This window comes from Microtus ochrogaster, linkage group LG10 (assembly GCF_000317375.1).
Source record: "Microtus ochrogaster isolate Prairie Vole_2 linkage group LG10, MicOch1.0, whole genome shotgun sequence".
NCBI classification, from domain to species: Eukaryota; Metazoa; Chordata; class Mammalia; order Rodentia; family Cricetidae; genus Microtus; species Microtus ochrogaster.
Genome location: NC_022035.1, coordinates 2572685 through 2586051, shown reverse-complemented (window position 1 = coordinate 2586051; position 13367 = coordinate 2572685). Strand labels below are relative to the sequence as shown.

The window sequence follows — 13367 nt, the reverse complement described above, 5'->3', positions numbered from 1 at the left end:
CTAAAGATAAATTAGAATGTTCTCCTTTAACAAAACAGAAAGTCTGTAGCCGGGTAGTGGTGGCACTCTGAAGACAGGCAGACTGATCTCGGAGTTTGAGGCCAGCCTGATCTATAGAATGAGTTCCAGGGCAGCCAAGGCGATACACAGAGAAACCCTATCTTGACTGACACTTCACCCCCTTACAAAATAAAAACCTCCAGAGAACAAAAACAAAATAAAACAAAAAAACTAGGAAATATGCTGGAAGTTTCAAGTGTTTTTCTTTGTACTTCCATTCACTGAGTTTAAATACACATATATGAAGACATTCATTTTTATCTATGAAATGTTAACTTCTGTTTGGAAGGGAATTTGATTATGTGGGTACTATAGAGCACTTGGAGGAAAATATATCCTAAAAATTTATATATGCTTAAGGAATCTCTACCAAGAATGTGGAAATGGAAGTTTTCTTCCTAAAATATCAAGATCCTATTGACAAGTTTTAAAAATGATTTAACTATAATTGATTTTTACTCTCTCTCTACCAATGAAATAACCCTTGGAAAAAAAAGAATGATTAAAGCTGTTTATAGGAGCATTCTCTAGTTGAATAGTAACTAACATAATTTCTAGTGGGAATTTAAACACGCGCATTTCCAGAACATACAGCACTTGTTCACCTCAAGCTGTCCTTTCTTCTTCTACCATTTAACATTGTTTGTAAACATGGTGGCTTTGGTGTCAGAGCCAAGGGAGTGCCTACCTCCTAAAGCCAGAACAATAACAATAAAAACAACAACAGCAACCAAGTCATACACACATGTAGCCTTATAAAACCAAGATGAAGAGTCTTGATTTAAGCCCACCGGGTTGGCCGCCTAACAGGTCATGTTTAATCTTTGACATGGTCCTCATGCATCGCTCCAACCCCTGTCAAAGCAAACTTCCTGTCAGGTTTTCCACTAAGCAAAAAAAAACACTTACCCATAGCGATACAGACCTGATTTGGAACATTTTATTGATAATACTTGTGTCATATTTTGGAACCACAGATTTTTGTGGAAGGTTGTGCTAGCTTGAATGGTATCAATGGCCAACTATATTTGAAATATTGTTAAAGTACCTAGAAATAATAGGCATTAAAATTCATTCCGTTCACTGCAGCAAACCTCTAAAGACTCCGTGTTCTCAGTGGAACTGGCATACTGTAATTGTTATTTGGAACTTAGTGTAACCTCAGCAGCAGCAGAGCGAATACAGGCCTCTCATTACCCACATGCTCGAAGATCGTTTATTTTAATGCTTTCAAATAAATATGTTCCATGCAGCACATTACAATAAATAAGGAGCAGCAATGTTCTTGTAGTAAATCCATTCATAATGTGAGTCACCATGTAAAACACCACATCTCGAGTCTTTGGCCCTGTACCATAGCATGAGGCACGCCACATCTGCACCCAATCATATCTGGCTTCATATGGATTTAATAGGACTGTACCAGAAGTCCATGTAAGCACAAATTCAACCAGAGGTTTCCAGCTATTAAATACAGCTACCAAGTAGTTAAAAGGCAACAACTAAACCCCTAAAGGGTTCCCTCCCCCTTTTGTTTTTGAGACAGAGACACCAAGATAGAAATGTATGGCGGACTTTGGGTGAGTAGGTACGTGTGGAGTATATGGGGTAACACTGCACACAGTATGGCCCCCCAAATGCCACAGAGATAGATACTGAGAGAACACCAAACACAGCACGGAGGCCTTGACTGCAGACTCTGCGTTCTGGCAGGGAAGGATGGGGGTCACAGGGAGCAGGCGTGTCTCACATCTAGGCAGCTAACTCTACAGCGCCTTCCTCCTCGCTGTCAGCCCTGTTGGCGCGGATCTCCACCAGGGTTCTGGCGAATCGAGTCCATTCATCATTGTGGGGAACCGCAAGCTGCAAAAGCAAATCAGGGGAGAAATGATAAGCACGGTAACGCCTGGTATCTTACAGTCCTCGTTATCGGAACGCCTCACCAAAGAACGCAAAGGAAACCGAACACTCAGTGAATCAAGGAGGACCTGAAGTGTGGCTCTTAACCTACAGTTTCCCTCTTAGAAAGGACATCGCTCACGGAATGTATAAAACCTTTAAAATGTGCGTTAACCAAACAATCCCAGCGGCCACATTAAAGCACTCATAGTAAGGGGAGTTCTTTGTTCTTAGGTCCTATGGTGAACTCGGCAAATAAAAGCTGCATTATTAACCACAGTTTCAGAATAACTGTGGCATTTTCTTTCTAGTCAAAGCAATCGATTTATTTTCTAAAGCACCATTAACGAATCAATATACATGGAGAAAGAATAGCCTACGTATGCACGAAAATTTTTTACTATGAGGTCATGCTTGAGCATTTCCCCAGGACCTGTGTGATGATGCTATGACTAACTGCAGTATGAATTAGCGTTGACTAAGGGCTCTCTTCTAAATACTTTATATATTAACTCTTTACAGCAGTCCTAGGTGGGGCAAATTTATTCTATGTATGTGAGCCAAATATTTCCATGTTATAGAAGGAGGAGGTGGACGAGGCATGGGGGGGAAATCCTACTAAGGCCACATAACCAGCAAATACTTTTTCTAATATGTGATTTCAGTACTGAATTAATATGCTGTATTGATTTGTCAAAAGGGGAGATCTATAAAACTTCCTGAATACTGTCTTCTGAATGTGTACAATTCAGTGAAGAGGAATCACCACGCCCTCGGTAGAAATGTCACGTATCATTTTTTTAGCTCCGCTAGAAGATTATGATTTCACACATAGCATCCAAAACTCAGTTGTTTAAAGAGGACAGAAAAGGGTTTGAAACAGAGCAGAGAGTACATTTGAAGATGAAAAGTTGGACTGAGAAGAACTCTGAAGGATTCATATAAAATAAAATTGATTTACACATTACAGTCATTTTCTTGGAGTTTTACCATATAAAATGATATCAATCCACTTACATACTAGGACTACACATGGTATCAATATATTCCATGCACATTAAGAACACAATCACCTTAATCAACACACATTATTGAAAGTAAAAAAAAAGAGAGGAAGAAGGGAAATCTAAGCATTTAAATTAAGCCTATAGCATAATTTACCCACTTCACACAGCCAGATGATTAAAATCTTAAAATTTTTATTACAGGAAATAATAATCTCAGATACTGTCTGTCCCAGAAAATGTCCTAGAGAGTAGCAGTGTCATTCTGGAAAGTATGACTTTAAGCGAGTTCTACCGAGGCCAAATGTTTCGAGAGAATAATTCTGGAAATGATGCCCAGGTGGGGAAGTGCTCCGCTTTATTGTCAGAAATGCCTCTCCAGAGAGAGTTTTCATTCACAAATAGGAGCAAGTTTGGAGTAGAAAACTAGAAGTACTTTCCTAGTTATTGAAATGAATCTAAATTTCTCTTGTAGCAATGACAGAAATTCCCAATAATATTGAGCGCCATTACCCTTGGCTCAGCCCATCTTCCTTATGGTGGGCTCTTCTCCGTATTTCACTATTTCTTCACTTTTGTCTTCAATTTTACATAATACTGCCCTGGGGAAATGAAACCCCAAACATAAAAGATTCAGAATAGCTGACCCAAAGCATAAGCAGGCAAGAGGGTTGGTACCGTTTATGTACTAGGACATGGTCCTAGGACTAAGTCCATTTTCCTCTCCCTCCTCCAGCGCCTGGCAAAACACTTCCAAAAAACGGCCATGCAATACAAGCTTGAGAAGAGACAGAAGCTGAATCAAAAAGACACTGACTTTTTCCTCACAAAATAAAGCTGAGAGAGATAGAAAGCTAAAGCTCCCCAGACCTTTGTATGACTTTAAACAGTTGGAGAAATGTCTTCGCCAGTTCAACAGCTCATTGTTCACAAGCGGGTGAGGATGCCCACCAAGTATAGACTAGACTATTGTTCCCCACGGTAAAAGCAAGCTAACAAATGCTGGCCCATGTAACATTTTATTGACAGCATGTCTAGAACAGGAAAACAGGTAAATGCATTCCTGTTGTTTCGTGCAATAGTACTGGCCATGACCTTTGTTGAGACTATAAAACATCAAGTTCCAATAGTGGCCAGACAGGTTGAGAATAAATTGACAATCATGTATGCTATATAAAACCAGACATTTAATGTCTAAAAAGTATATTTTGTCAAATCGAAATGTTTTCTACTAAATAAAATTATCCTAGTGATTAAACTATTTGGCCTCTTTCATGGAGATGAGATTAACATTTTAATGCTAAAGCATGATTTAAAATATGAAAATTTGTCATTGCAGACATTTAAATATGCAAAGTAAGCTTCATTCTCATGGACATTTAAATATGCAGATTAAGCTTCACAGGCATTTTTACAATATTTAAACAGACTTTGTCCTCTTCCTGATCTGCTACTGCTTTGTGTGACACCCGCCCCAAACCCATACACACCACGGTTTTTAAAAAGCAAACCTACTTCGCTTTATTCACACCAAATTCTGGAACAGAACGTGATAGAAACACAATTGCTTCTAGAAACTTGGAGTCAATTTCCCTCCCTCATGCTATGCTGCCTTTTCACCCAGTTGACTGTAAAAATAGCGTGATGGGCTCGTGCTAGGTGGGAAGGCACGCACAAACTGCTCCACTTCTAGACGTAAGCATCACATTAGGAAATGCTCAACGTGCCATCTTAGCTCCAACGCATGAGCGTAAATTCACAGGCCGCTTCCACACCGGAACGAATCATTGCTGGCGTTTGAGTTACTTGTAGGTGAGACAAACCGGGTGTCTTACCAACAGGATGGCCACTCTTGTCAGCTTACGTCTGTGACTATAAACAGAATCTGTTTGGACAGAGCTGTCCTTCTTACCCTTGGCAGTCCCCGGCCCTCGGAGCGATGGTGTTCTCAGAGCAAGGTGTGAGGCCGCAGAGGCACTGGTGCCTTTCTGACTACACCTTAGTCACCAGTGAGGAAAAGGCTTTGTTCTTGTTAAAGAATGACACTTCCCTTTGTCCCAGCTGGTGCATGAACTTATCCAATATGCATCCAGCATGGACAACATGCCAGGCCCTGCGCCAGCGCTGGAGAGTCAGTGAGAACTCTTTTGAAACATGATGACCAGGAAATGGAGGTGAAAATTAATGCTGTTTTTTGGTGAGAACCGGTGAATACTGGCATAGATTATTTTTTTAAACTTCACTGGTGTTCAGAAACAGAATTATATGAGCAGCAAGTTCTTACAGTAAGCGATGTCTCCCTATTAAACATGTATCTAGGACAAGAGCTGACACCATTTCTTCATCCTTTCTTCAGTTTCTATCCAGTCATGAAAGGCTAAATCCAGAGCACCTGAGCATCCTAGGATGACTCCCCTGCCCCTTGCAAATAATGTTTCTAAAGAATTCCCACTTATTATATGACAGGATGGCTCATGCCTTTAATGCTAGCGCTCAGGAGGCCAGCCTGGTCTACATAGTGAATTCTAGGATAGCCTGGGCTACATAGTGAAACCAGATCTCAAAAAAAATTACATTATGATGGGAAAAATATTATTTCTAATGGTGATAATAATTAAAACTACTAGAGAGGCCACAGGTAGAAAAGTATGCAGAGAAAAGTTCAAGCAGTGCCAAAAGGGCCTTGTAAAAACTGCCACCGAACCGACTTGGATCTGAAAACGTTTTCTACTTCAGATTTGTCTGCTGGAGTCACACAGGAGGTCAGGGGTGACTCACATCTTCCCTCTGTGTCTCAGAGCAGGGCTTACCAATAGGCCCTCTGTCCTGACAGATAACGGCTGCCTAAGTTTTGGGTAAGTGTTTAAAGCATTTGAATGCCTTAAGCACAAAGACAATAAAATCTCAGCTCTTAAAGTACTCACCTTTTATAGATATGGAATGACCCTGTTTTTACAGCCAAGGAACTGGAGGCCAGAGGGAGTTATTGAGGTAGCAATTTGCCCTTAAGGAAGAGGGAAAATGAACCTCACATTTGGCCAGGACACTCAAGGCTAACTCTTATTTCAGTGGCTGCCAATGGCCAGGCACTTAACCTCTCATTGCCTCAATTGTCAATTGGGGACGGGGACATCTGACCATTTACCAACAGAGACATGAAGAGGCCATGAAAGGTGATCTGAGCTAAGAGGACTGAGTCCGGCATGCAGGATTCATGCTGTAAGTTGTCACTCAGTGAAACAGGTGCCTAAACAGAAAGATAGCTGACGTGACCACATCAGCTCTTCCGGACTACTCTGAGGACTGTTTTCTTCTTGAAGATGAATTCCGACTGTTGCAAGAACATTAAGAAACGGGTTTTTACCCCCATGGAAAAGGGAAATCAAGGGAGCTAAACTGTTTGCTCAAGTCATCTTAACAAGTACGTGTGGGGGAGCCTAGGCAGTTTGGATGCTCAACTTACTAAACCTGGATGGAGGTGGGCGGTCCTTGGACTTCCCACAGGTCAGGGAACCCTGATTGCTCTTCAAGCAGATGAGGGAGAGGGACTTGATCGGGGGAGGGGGAGGGAAATGGGAGGCGGTGGCGGGGAGGAGGCAGAAATCCTTAATAAATAAATAAATTAAAAAAAAAAAAACAAGTACGTGTGGGGTACGTAAGAGGCCTCTGTGGCTGAATGGCAGGCAGGCAATGAGTTTTGAGTCACCTATTAAAAGATTCTAAAGACTGTCATCCAAGATTCTTAGGGGACAGAAGGTCAAAAGCAGAGAGCAAAAGTGTAAAAATTGTGGGATAAAAAAGCCTTGTGTGTGGGCGGTTTTAGCCTCTTCCCCTCCCCTCCTGCGTCTGTCACTGGGTCAGGGCGCTGCCCCTCTCTCTGGCTGAGTGGATGGGTAGACTGTAGACCCACCATTCCCCACCCCACCCCCCCGGCCTTCAGGATGCTGTGGTCTGACCGTGGGGTGTCCTGCCTGGGCATCTAGGGTGCCGTGCAGGAGACACAGACGGGAGAGCAGCCAGAACTGGAGAGGAAAGTCAGGACTGACTCTCGTTTACCACAGAGAGTAGCTAATCGCGCCGACTTTCCCAGCTTGTCCCTTTGTGCTGTGTGTCCTTAGGCAACTTCTCTGATCTCCCTTATTGACAGGAAGGAAATTTGAGAGTGCGACTCGTGACTGATGGGAGCCTGAGAGAGGCAAAAATACAATCAGCACAGTGCCTGGCCCTTGGCAAAGCCCAGTAAGTGAGGTTTCCTATTTCTCGTTCTCAGGATTTATTCTCTTCCTTTCTAATTTTTCTTGGTTTCTTTTTTTCCACTTCTTTTCCTCTTATCTTTCTCCCATTTTTCTTCACCTACCTAGAACTGCACTTTTTAGTTTATTTTTAAAGAACATTTCATTTCTCTGAAAGTCATACAAATGACTTCTTAAATAGCTATTTCTTTGAAAAACAATAGCTATCTGTCTTTCACAGCTAAAACGTAAAGAAAGAGATTTTTGAGAGTATAAGAGAATTTCTGTCAGTTACTTTTTATTATCTATTAAAAATTAAATTTAAAATACATGGATTTCTTCTAGCTATATATACAAATACTCCCCCCCCTATTATTTTCATTTTTCACATATGACCAATGCATTCCAATGCAGCTATTTTTCTCCTGTTATAGCATTTTCTGCAGCAGGTTTCTACATCTTTTTTTTAACCTTAAGCTGTAAGGCTTGATTATTGCTGAACATGCTGTTAGAAAAATCAAGAGACTATTTATAATCGGGGTTAGACACACAAATATCATTCCTGTGTCCCTTTTTATAGGCACAGAGCTAACCGTTCTCAACAGTCCTCAGTCACGCCTCCCTCATTTTTCAGTAAATTCTAAGGATTTATAGTCCATGGCAGCTGATTTTAAATAACTCCAGTAAAGACTATGTTTCAAGGATTACGTCTATACTTCATTAAATAGCTGCAATAACTTCTACCTCTGAATACTTTTCATGATAAAATATATCCCACGCAGTACTTACGAACCTTGGAAATTTAAAAACCTTGAATAATTAAGAAATTAGAAAATACTCCTTAATCTCAATTAGGTTTCTCAGTTCCATTAATCATGGCAAACAAACCAAGAGAGGCAGTCTCTAGATGCACAGTTTGTGGAAGTGTGGCCCATCAGTATCTTTGCAATCTTTCAATTAGGTGGAGTCATTTTAAACAGTCTGTGGGACTATTGCATTAACCACCAATTTTGAACAGACAATTTCATCTTCTGTATTAACACCAACACGGAAGTTATCTGCAAAATAGATAGTGTGTAAATAACCTTTATATTTTAATGCACATTTTTTTTTTGTAGTGCATTTACAGAAACCAGGGAAGCTTACATAGGTTTTCACAGAGAAAGTTAAACTTCCATGTACTCAAATGGTTAAAACAAAACAAGTTCCTGACACAGTTATTAATGGCACCCGAATTCAGGAGAATGTTAACCCACTGGCTTGCAAATATGCATTTGTGTTCAGAGCAAGCCTGTATTTTTTAAGGACAATTCCTTTTGCCACACACACAGATGGAAGCAAAGTGGGAGGTAGCAGGCAGCGAGACAGCCACCGTGGAGCGGCCAGGCAGACCCGCTTCACATAAATGCAGCTTTGCTATGTTTAATTCTCAGAGAGGCAAGGCCCACATCAGGTTAACAATGGACGAAACCACGAGCTAGAATCCCATACCGGGATGTAGCTACATGGGGCGAAGACATAAGATAGCCAGCATTCTGTCACACCGCAGACGCTCATAACTTAGTCTCGGGAGAAGTCAGGAAAGCAGAGCACACTCACGTCTGCCCTGTAGACTGCTGTCACCAGCCCGTCATAGGGTAAAACTGTTGCAACGGTTACTTGCTTTCTAACTTTGTCCTCTCTGGGGTATCTTTATGAATTTGTTTTCTCTGTGTACTCAACTGTCCAGAAGCTTGGAGACCCGCTCACCAAAGCCCCTTCCCTTCTCTCTTCAAACGAATGGTTTCTTTTTACTGCATGTTTCTCAGAACAACACTTTAAAAAAATAATCCATTGCCATCTAACTAAGGTAAGAAATGAAAGTAGGTAGAAAAGACGAAAAAATAGCAACAGCTTTGCTACCATCAATTCCGGGAAGCCAGGAATACAGAAAGAAGTAATCAACTCAAGCACTTGTCCTGAGAAATTAGCAGCTAAGCTAAAATTTAGGATGTAAGCAAGGGCACTATCTGGAGGTTTCTGCCTGTGGAGAAAACAAAAGCAAACCAAACAACAGCTGAAGAAGGAAGAAGAATTCCCCAAGACGTGACGATGACCTTGCTTGCACTTGTATTGAAATCATACCAGCCTCCTGTCTTCTGAAATTGTGGAGCGTTATTATTTTGTCTACTACCAGGGACAATCCATTTCTCAGCCCAAAAGACGAGAAAGTGCTGGAAACAATGGCTGACGCACCATGATGGAAAATAAACTTTCTAAACTCCAATCGCCTCTCTCTCCATAGTACAAAAGATCAAGAAAGAGCCAGGGAAGCGAGGGAGGGAGCGCCAGCCAAGCCTCTCTCCACATTAGCTGGCTAACGACGCAGCTTCCTCCCCCGATGTTATTGACTATAGGTTTTCAAGTAAATTCCTAGCAACCACTGAATCTAAGCAGTTTTGACAAAAAGAAAGCTTATCGCTAAACACCTTAAAAACATTTACCAAGGTAATAAAAGAAATGTCATTTCCTCCTACTGAATGTTTGGGCATAAAAGAGGGTTTTTTTTTTTTATAATGCAGTTCATGATTTATCATATCTATAGTGTCCAAAAACAGCACAATGGGAAAGAAGCGTTTTCCCGTGGTTTGACAACTGTTTGAATCAACTGTTATGTTTTCACTGCACTGGTCGCCAACTGCTCCCTTTTAAAGGCACAGGAGGAAGATCAGGACAATGATGGGGAGGAAGGACAAACGTTCCTTTCAAACTGTTCAAATATAGTTAACTTTTCTGTGTCTACCAAACTACACTCAGTTTTGAGGCTGCATTCTGAATGCTTTGTGCAGTAACGTTTTTGCTTAATTTCCACCCAAATTTTGCCTCAGGAATCATTCATCTGTGTTTATTGAATTGCTGTTGGGTGACAGACACTGTGCTGGACCTGGACATGGCTCCGGGCGTTTCTATGGACTCAGTTCTCCAAAGGTCATAAAAACTTGAAGGATAAATTTGATAGTTAAATGAGGGTTGCTAACGGGATTTCTTTTTAGGTTAAAAAAAAAAACTTGTCTAGTCTTTATGATACTAGATACTAGAAGGTGTTCCATTTCTACCCAAGGGAGCTTAATGCCAAGATCAATAAGGATAAGTATTGGGAAATGTCTACCTTGTCATCAGGAGAAAGGGCTTAGGAATGGGTCACTCACTGATCTGTTTTATCTACCTATTAGATTAAAGGTAGAGGCGCAAGATTTATTTCTACAATAGTAGAGGGCTGGATATGATGCATAATTAATGCATTTTAAGTAAAAAAATGTAAATTAAAAGATGCTGTGAGAGCTGATATTCTAGTAAATGTATGTAAACCTTCCTTGACGAAGGAAGATCGCTGTTCATTTTTCCTCCTTTTCCAAGTCTAACCTATGTGATATAAACATTCATAGATAAGCACTCATAAACTCATAAGAAGATATTTCTTTTCATATTATATTTTGGATATGTCACTGACCACACACACACACACACACACACACACACACTTTAACTCGGTTTCTTTCTAGAGCAGTATAACTCTCTAGTCCCCGTGGGGCACAACTTTACCCTGGGCTTTTGTAAGGTATGACTTGAGGCAAGGGCTCTCCTCGACACTTCTTTAAGACAAAATTTAACAGTTTTGAAGTTATAAAGCTCATAGAATTTGTCAGCGATAAAAGTTTAACACAGTAACATTTGTTTCAGAACCCCAACAGTCGTTGAAGATGACAGTGTGAAACCACAGAAGAAATATGAAGATGGCCAATTGTCCAAACTGCCGTTTGCTTCCGGAGGTATATGTTCATAAGCCACTTATTACTACAGTGATATTGAAAATTAGCATGCACTCTTTAATTTGGTTTTCATAAAATTAGACACTAGGGCTTTCTTTTCATTCAACCATTCATAACAGATAAAAGCCCTAAGTGTTTTTGTATCAGTTTTGAAAACAATGTGGCTGAAAAGATATTAATACTTTAAGTCCATTTTCATAAACCAATGCTACTTCAATAAACACACTATTTATATAGTAATTAATCTAATCATGATCATGGTCTTTTTCATATATAATTACCAACTGAAAGTCGCTGCTACCACACTGCCTATAAAATAAGTAATTATAACATTAATTGGAACTGGAAATACTGCCTTTTCTTTCTTAAATTAAGCACTTTCCTCAGAAGAAATCAAGTTAATACTAAAATTATAATTATACATTTTACTCAAATTATTTTTAAACACATGTAACTTATTATGACAAAGAAATGAATTAATATATTAATCCAGAGTGGCTGCTTTCCTAGAATTATGTTTAGTAGAATCTCCAATTTGCCGTACAACTAAGCTTTTGTGTTTTTTGACTTCATTGCACGGCTCTGTGGCTCTCGTACTAAAAAATTTATGAGAAATCTGAAAAGTTCAGCCGCAAACCCCAGTGTTTATCAAATGCGTAGACGCTTGTGAGAAAACTTGATCTTTAGATTGCCAGCCTTTATCTGGGTGCTTGGTGCCATGGAAGGAATGGTCCCTGTCTTTCCCTCTTTCGTGGTGAAGGGAAAACCAAAGGAAGTGTTTGGCATCGGCTAAAGCATCTAAAATTGCTTCTCCATCAAAGAAGGCAGTGCTTGAGAGGGCTGTCGAGAGCCTAGCAAGTTGCAGGCCCACTTTCTTAATGAGAAACACCAGCTCTCAGATGGCCATAACCAGATGTTGTTAAGTGACACCAGCTCTGCCCTGCTCTCCTGGAAACTGCCAGAGCCCAGCTGTCACCCAAGCTCTTCTTGAGCTGGGGACAAGAGTGACCACACTGCTCCCTTCATCCACAGTCTTGGTCGTGAGGAAGCACAGGTTTGCCTCACCAGCCAGGTTTCATTTTAACTTTCTATTTGACGGTCTGTCAACCCAGTTCCCAAGGAGAACAGTTATTTACACAAAGACCCGTGCTGCTTCTGAGAATCACGTACCCTGCCCTATTGAAAATGGGGAAGAGCAAACAGTTACTGTTTCATATAATCCACTGGAAAAATAATGTGTAAATACAATGTTGATTTGATATCTTTCAAGCTCTGTTAAACTCCTGGCACTTCTGTCTACCAGGTTTTACTGTACTAAATGCTATTTATGACTAACTACAAGAGAAACATCTCATGGATTATTATTATTATTACTATTATTATTATTTTACTATTCTTGTGGACTGTGCAAAAGTTGAAAAAAATGTTTTCATTTTTCTTTCTACGAGCTCAGTCACTGAGCTATATCCTAAACCGTGGAAACATTTTTAAATAATTCTTAGACATAACACCTTCGTCACTATTTTAAAGTTTATCACGTTGGTCATTTTTCCTTTTGGGATTCTGAATATGCTTTTGAATCTATTTTTTCATTTCCATTTCAAAATATTTAGACAGACACTTAAGATCGCATTTATTGTTTTAGCAATAACATTTGATATACATATTCAAGTGCATTTTTCTTCTCAAGAACTTTTCGGTACATTTAAATACATTGAGACATGTACTATTTTTATTGACATTTGTAATGATCTAACTGCTGTTATTATGGCCCACGAGTAGTCATATCATATGAGTTATTTGTAATGTTTCCAAAGTTACAGTTTAAGTTTAAAGATTTATGTGTGTTCCTATTTATTAATTGGTCAACAGGCAGAAGAACACAGCTAGAATGAAAAGATTTGCTTTTCCCATAAACCACGGCTTTTAGGTGATCATTTTATTTTGCAAATCCTACTCTAAGCTGAAAATGATTTTGAAATTTTGTCGTCTGTGTAGTATAAAAATGTAATCAGGGATTTGAACGCTGCATGTATTTATCACAACTGAAAACAAAATCTTCTCTGGAAGAGGTTAATGGAAAAAGAAATAACAGGAGGTGGAAGGCAAACGGCTTCTTTGCGAAGCAAAGCTGCAGACAGCATCCTAACTAATTCAGATAAGCAGCAAACATAGTTGTTAGGGGATATTCGTGACAGCCGCATCCGCCAGCCGGCACTGAAGCATTAACAATGGCAGCGGGCTTTCCAGAAAACACGGCTGCAAGACAGACAGGTAGATATGCTGACTATCAATCATGAGGACATGCGAATAATTCTATATACACTAGCCCATGCGCAGTGAAAGTCCATTGTATATATATA

General features: G+C 40.0%; 1 protein-coding gene across 7 annotated transcripts in view; it reads right to left on the bottom strand.

Moving 5' to 3' along the window:
- Positions 1–981: 981 nt before the first annotated feature.
- Dync1i1 (dynein cytoplasmic 1 intermediate chain 1) overlaps positions 982–13367 on the bottom strand; it is a 304734-nt gene continuing 292348 nt past the window's right edge. For all 7 annotated transcript variants that reach the window (XM_005363697.3, XM_013352447.2, XM_005363700.3 and 4 more), the window contains one exon: positions 982–1923. In XM_005363697.3, coding sequence (XP_005363754.1) covers positions 1813–1923 — 111 coding nt within the window. In that variant the 3' untranslated portion in view covers positions 982–1812. The remainder of the gene's footprint in view (positions 1924–13367) is intronic.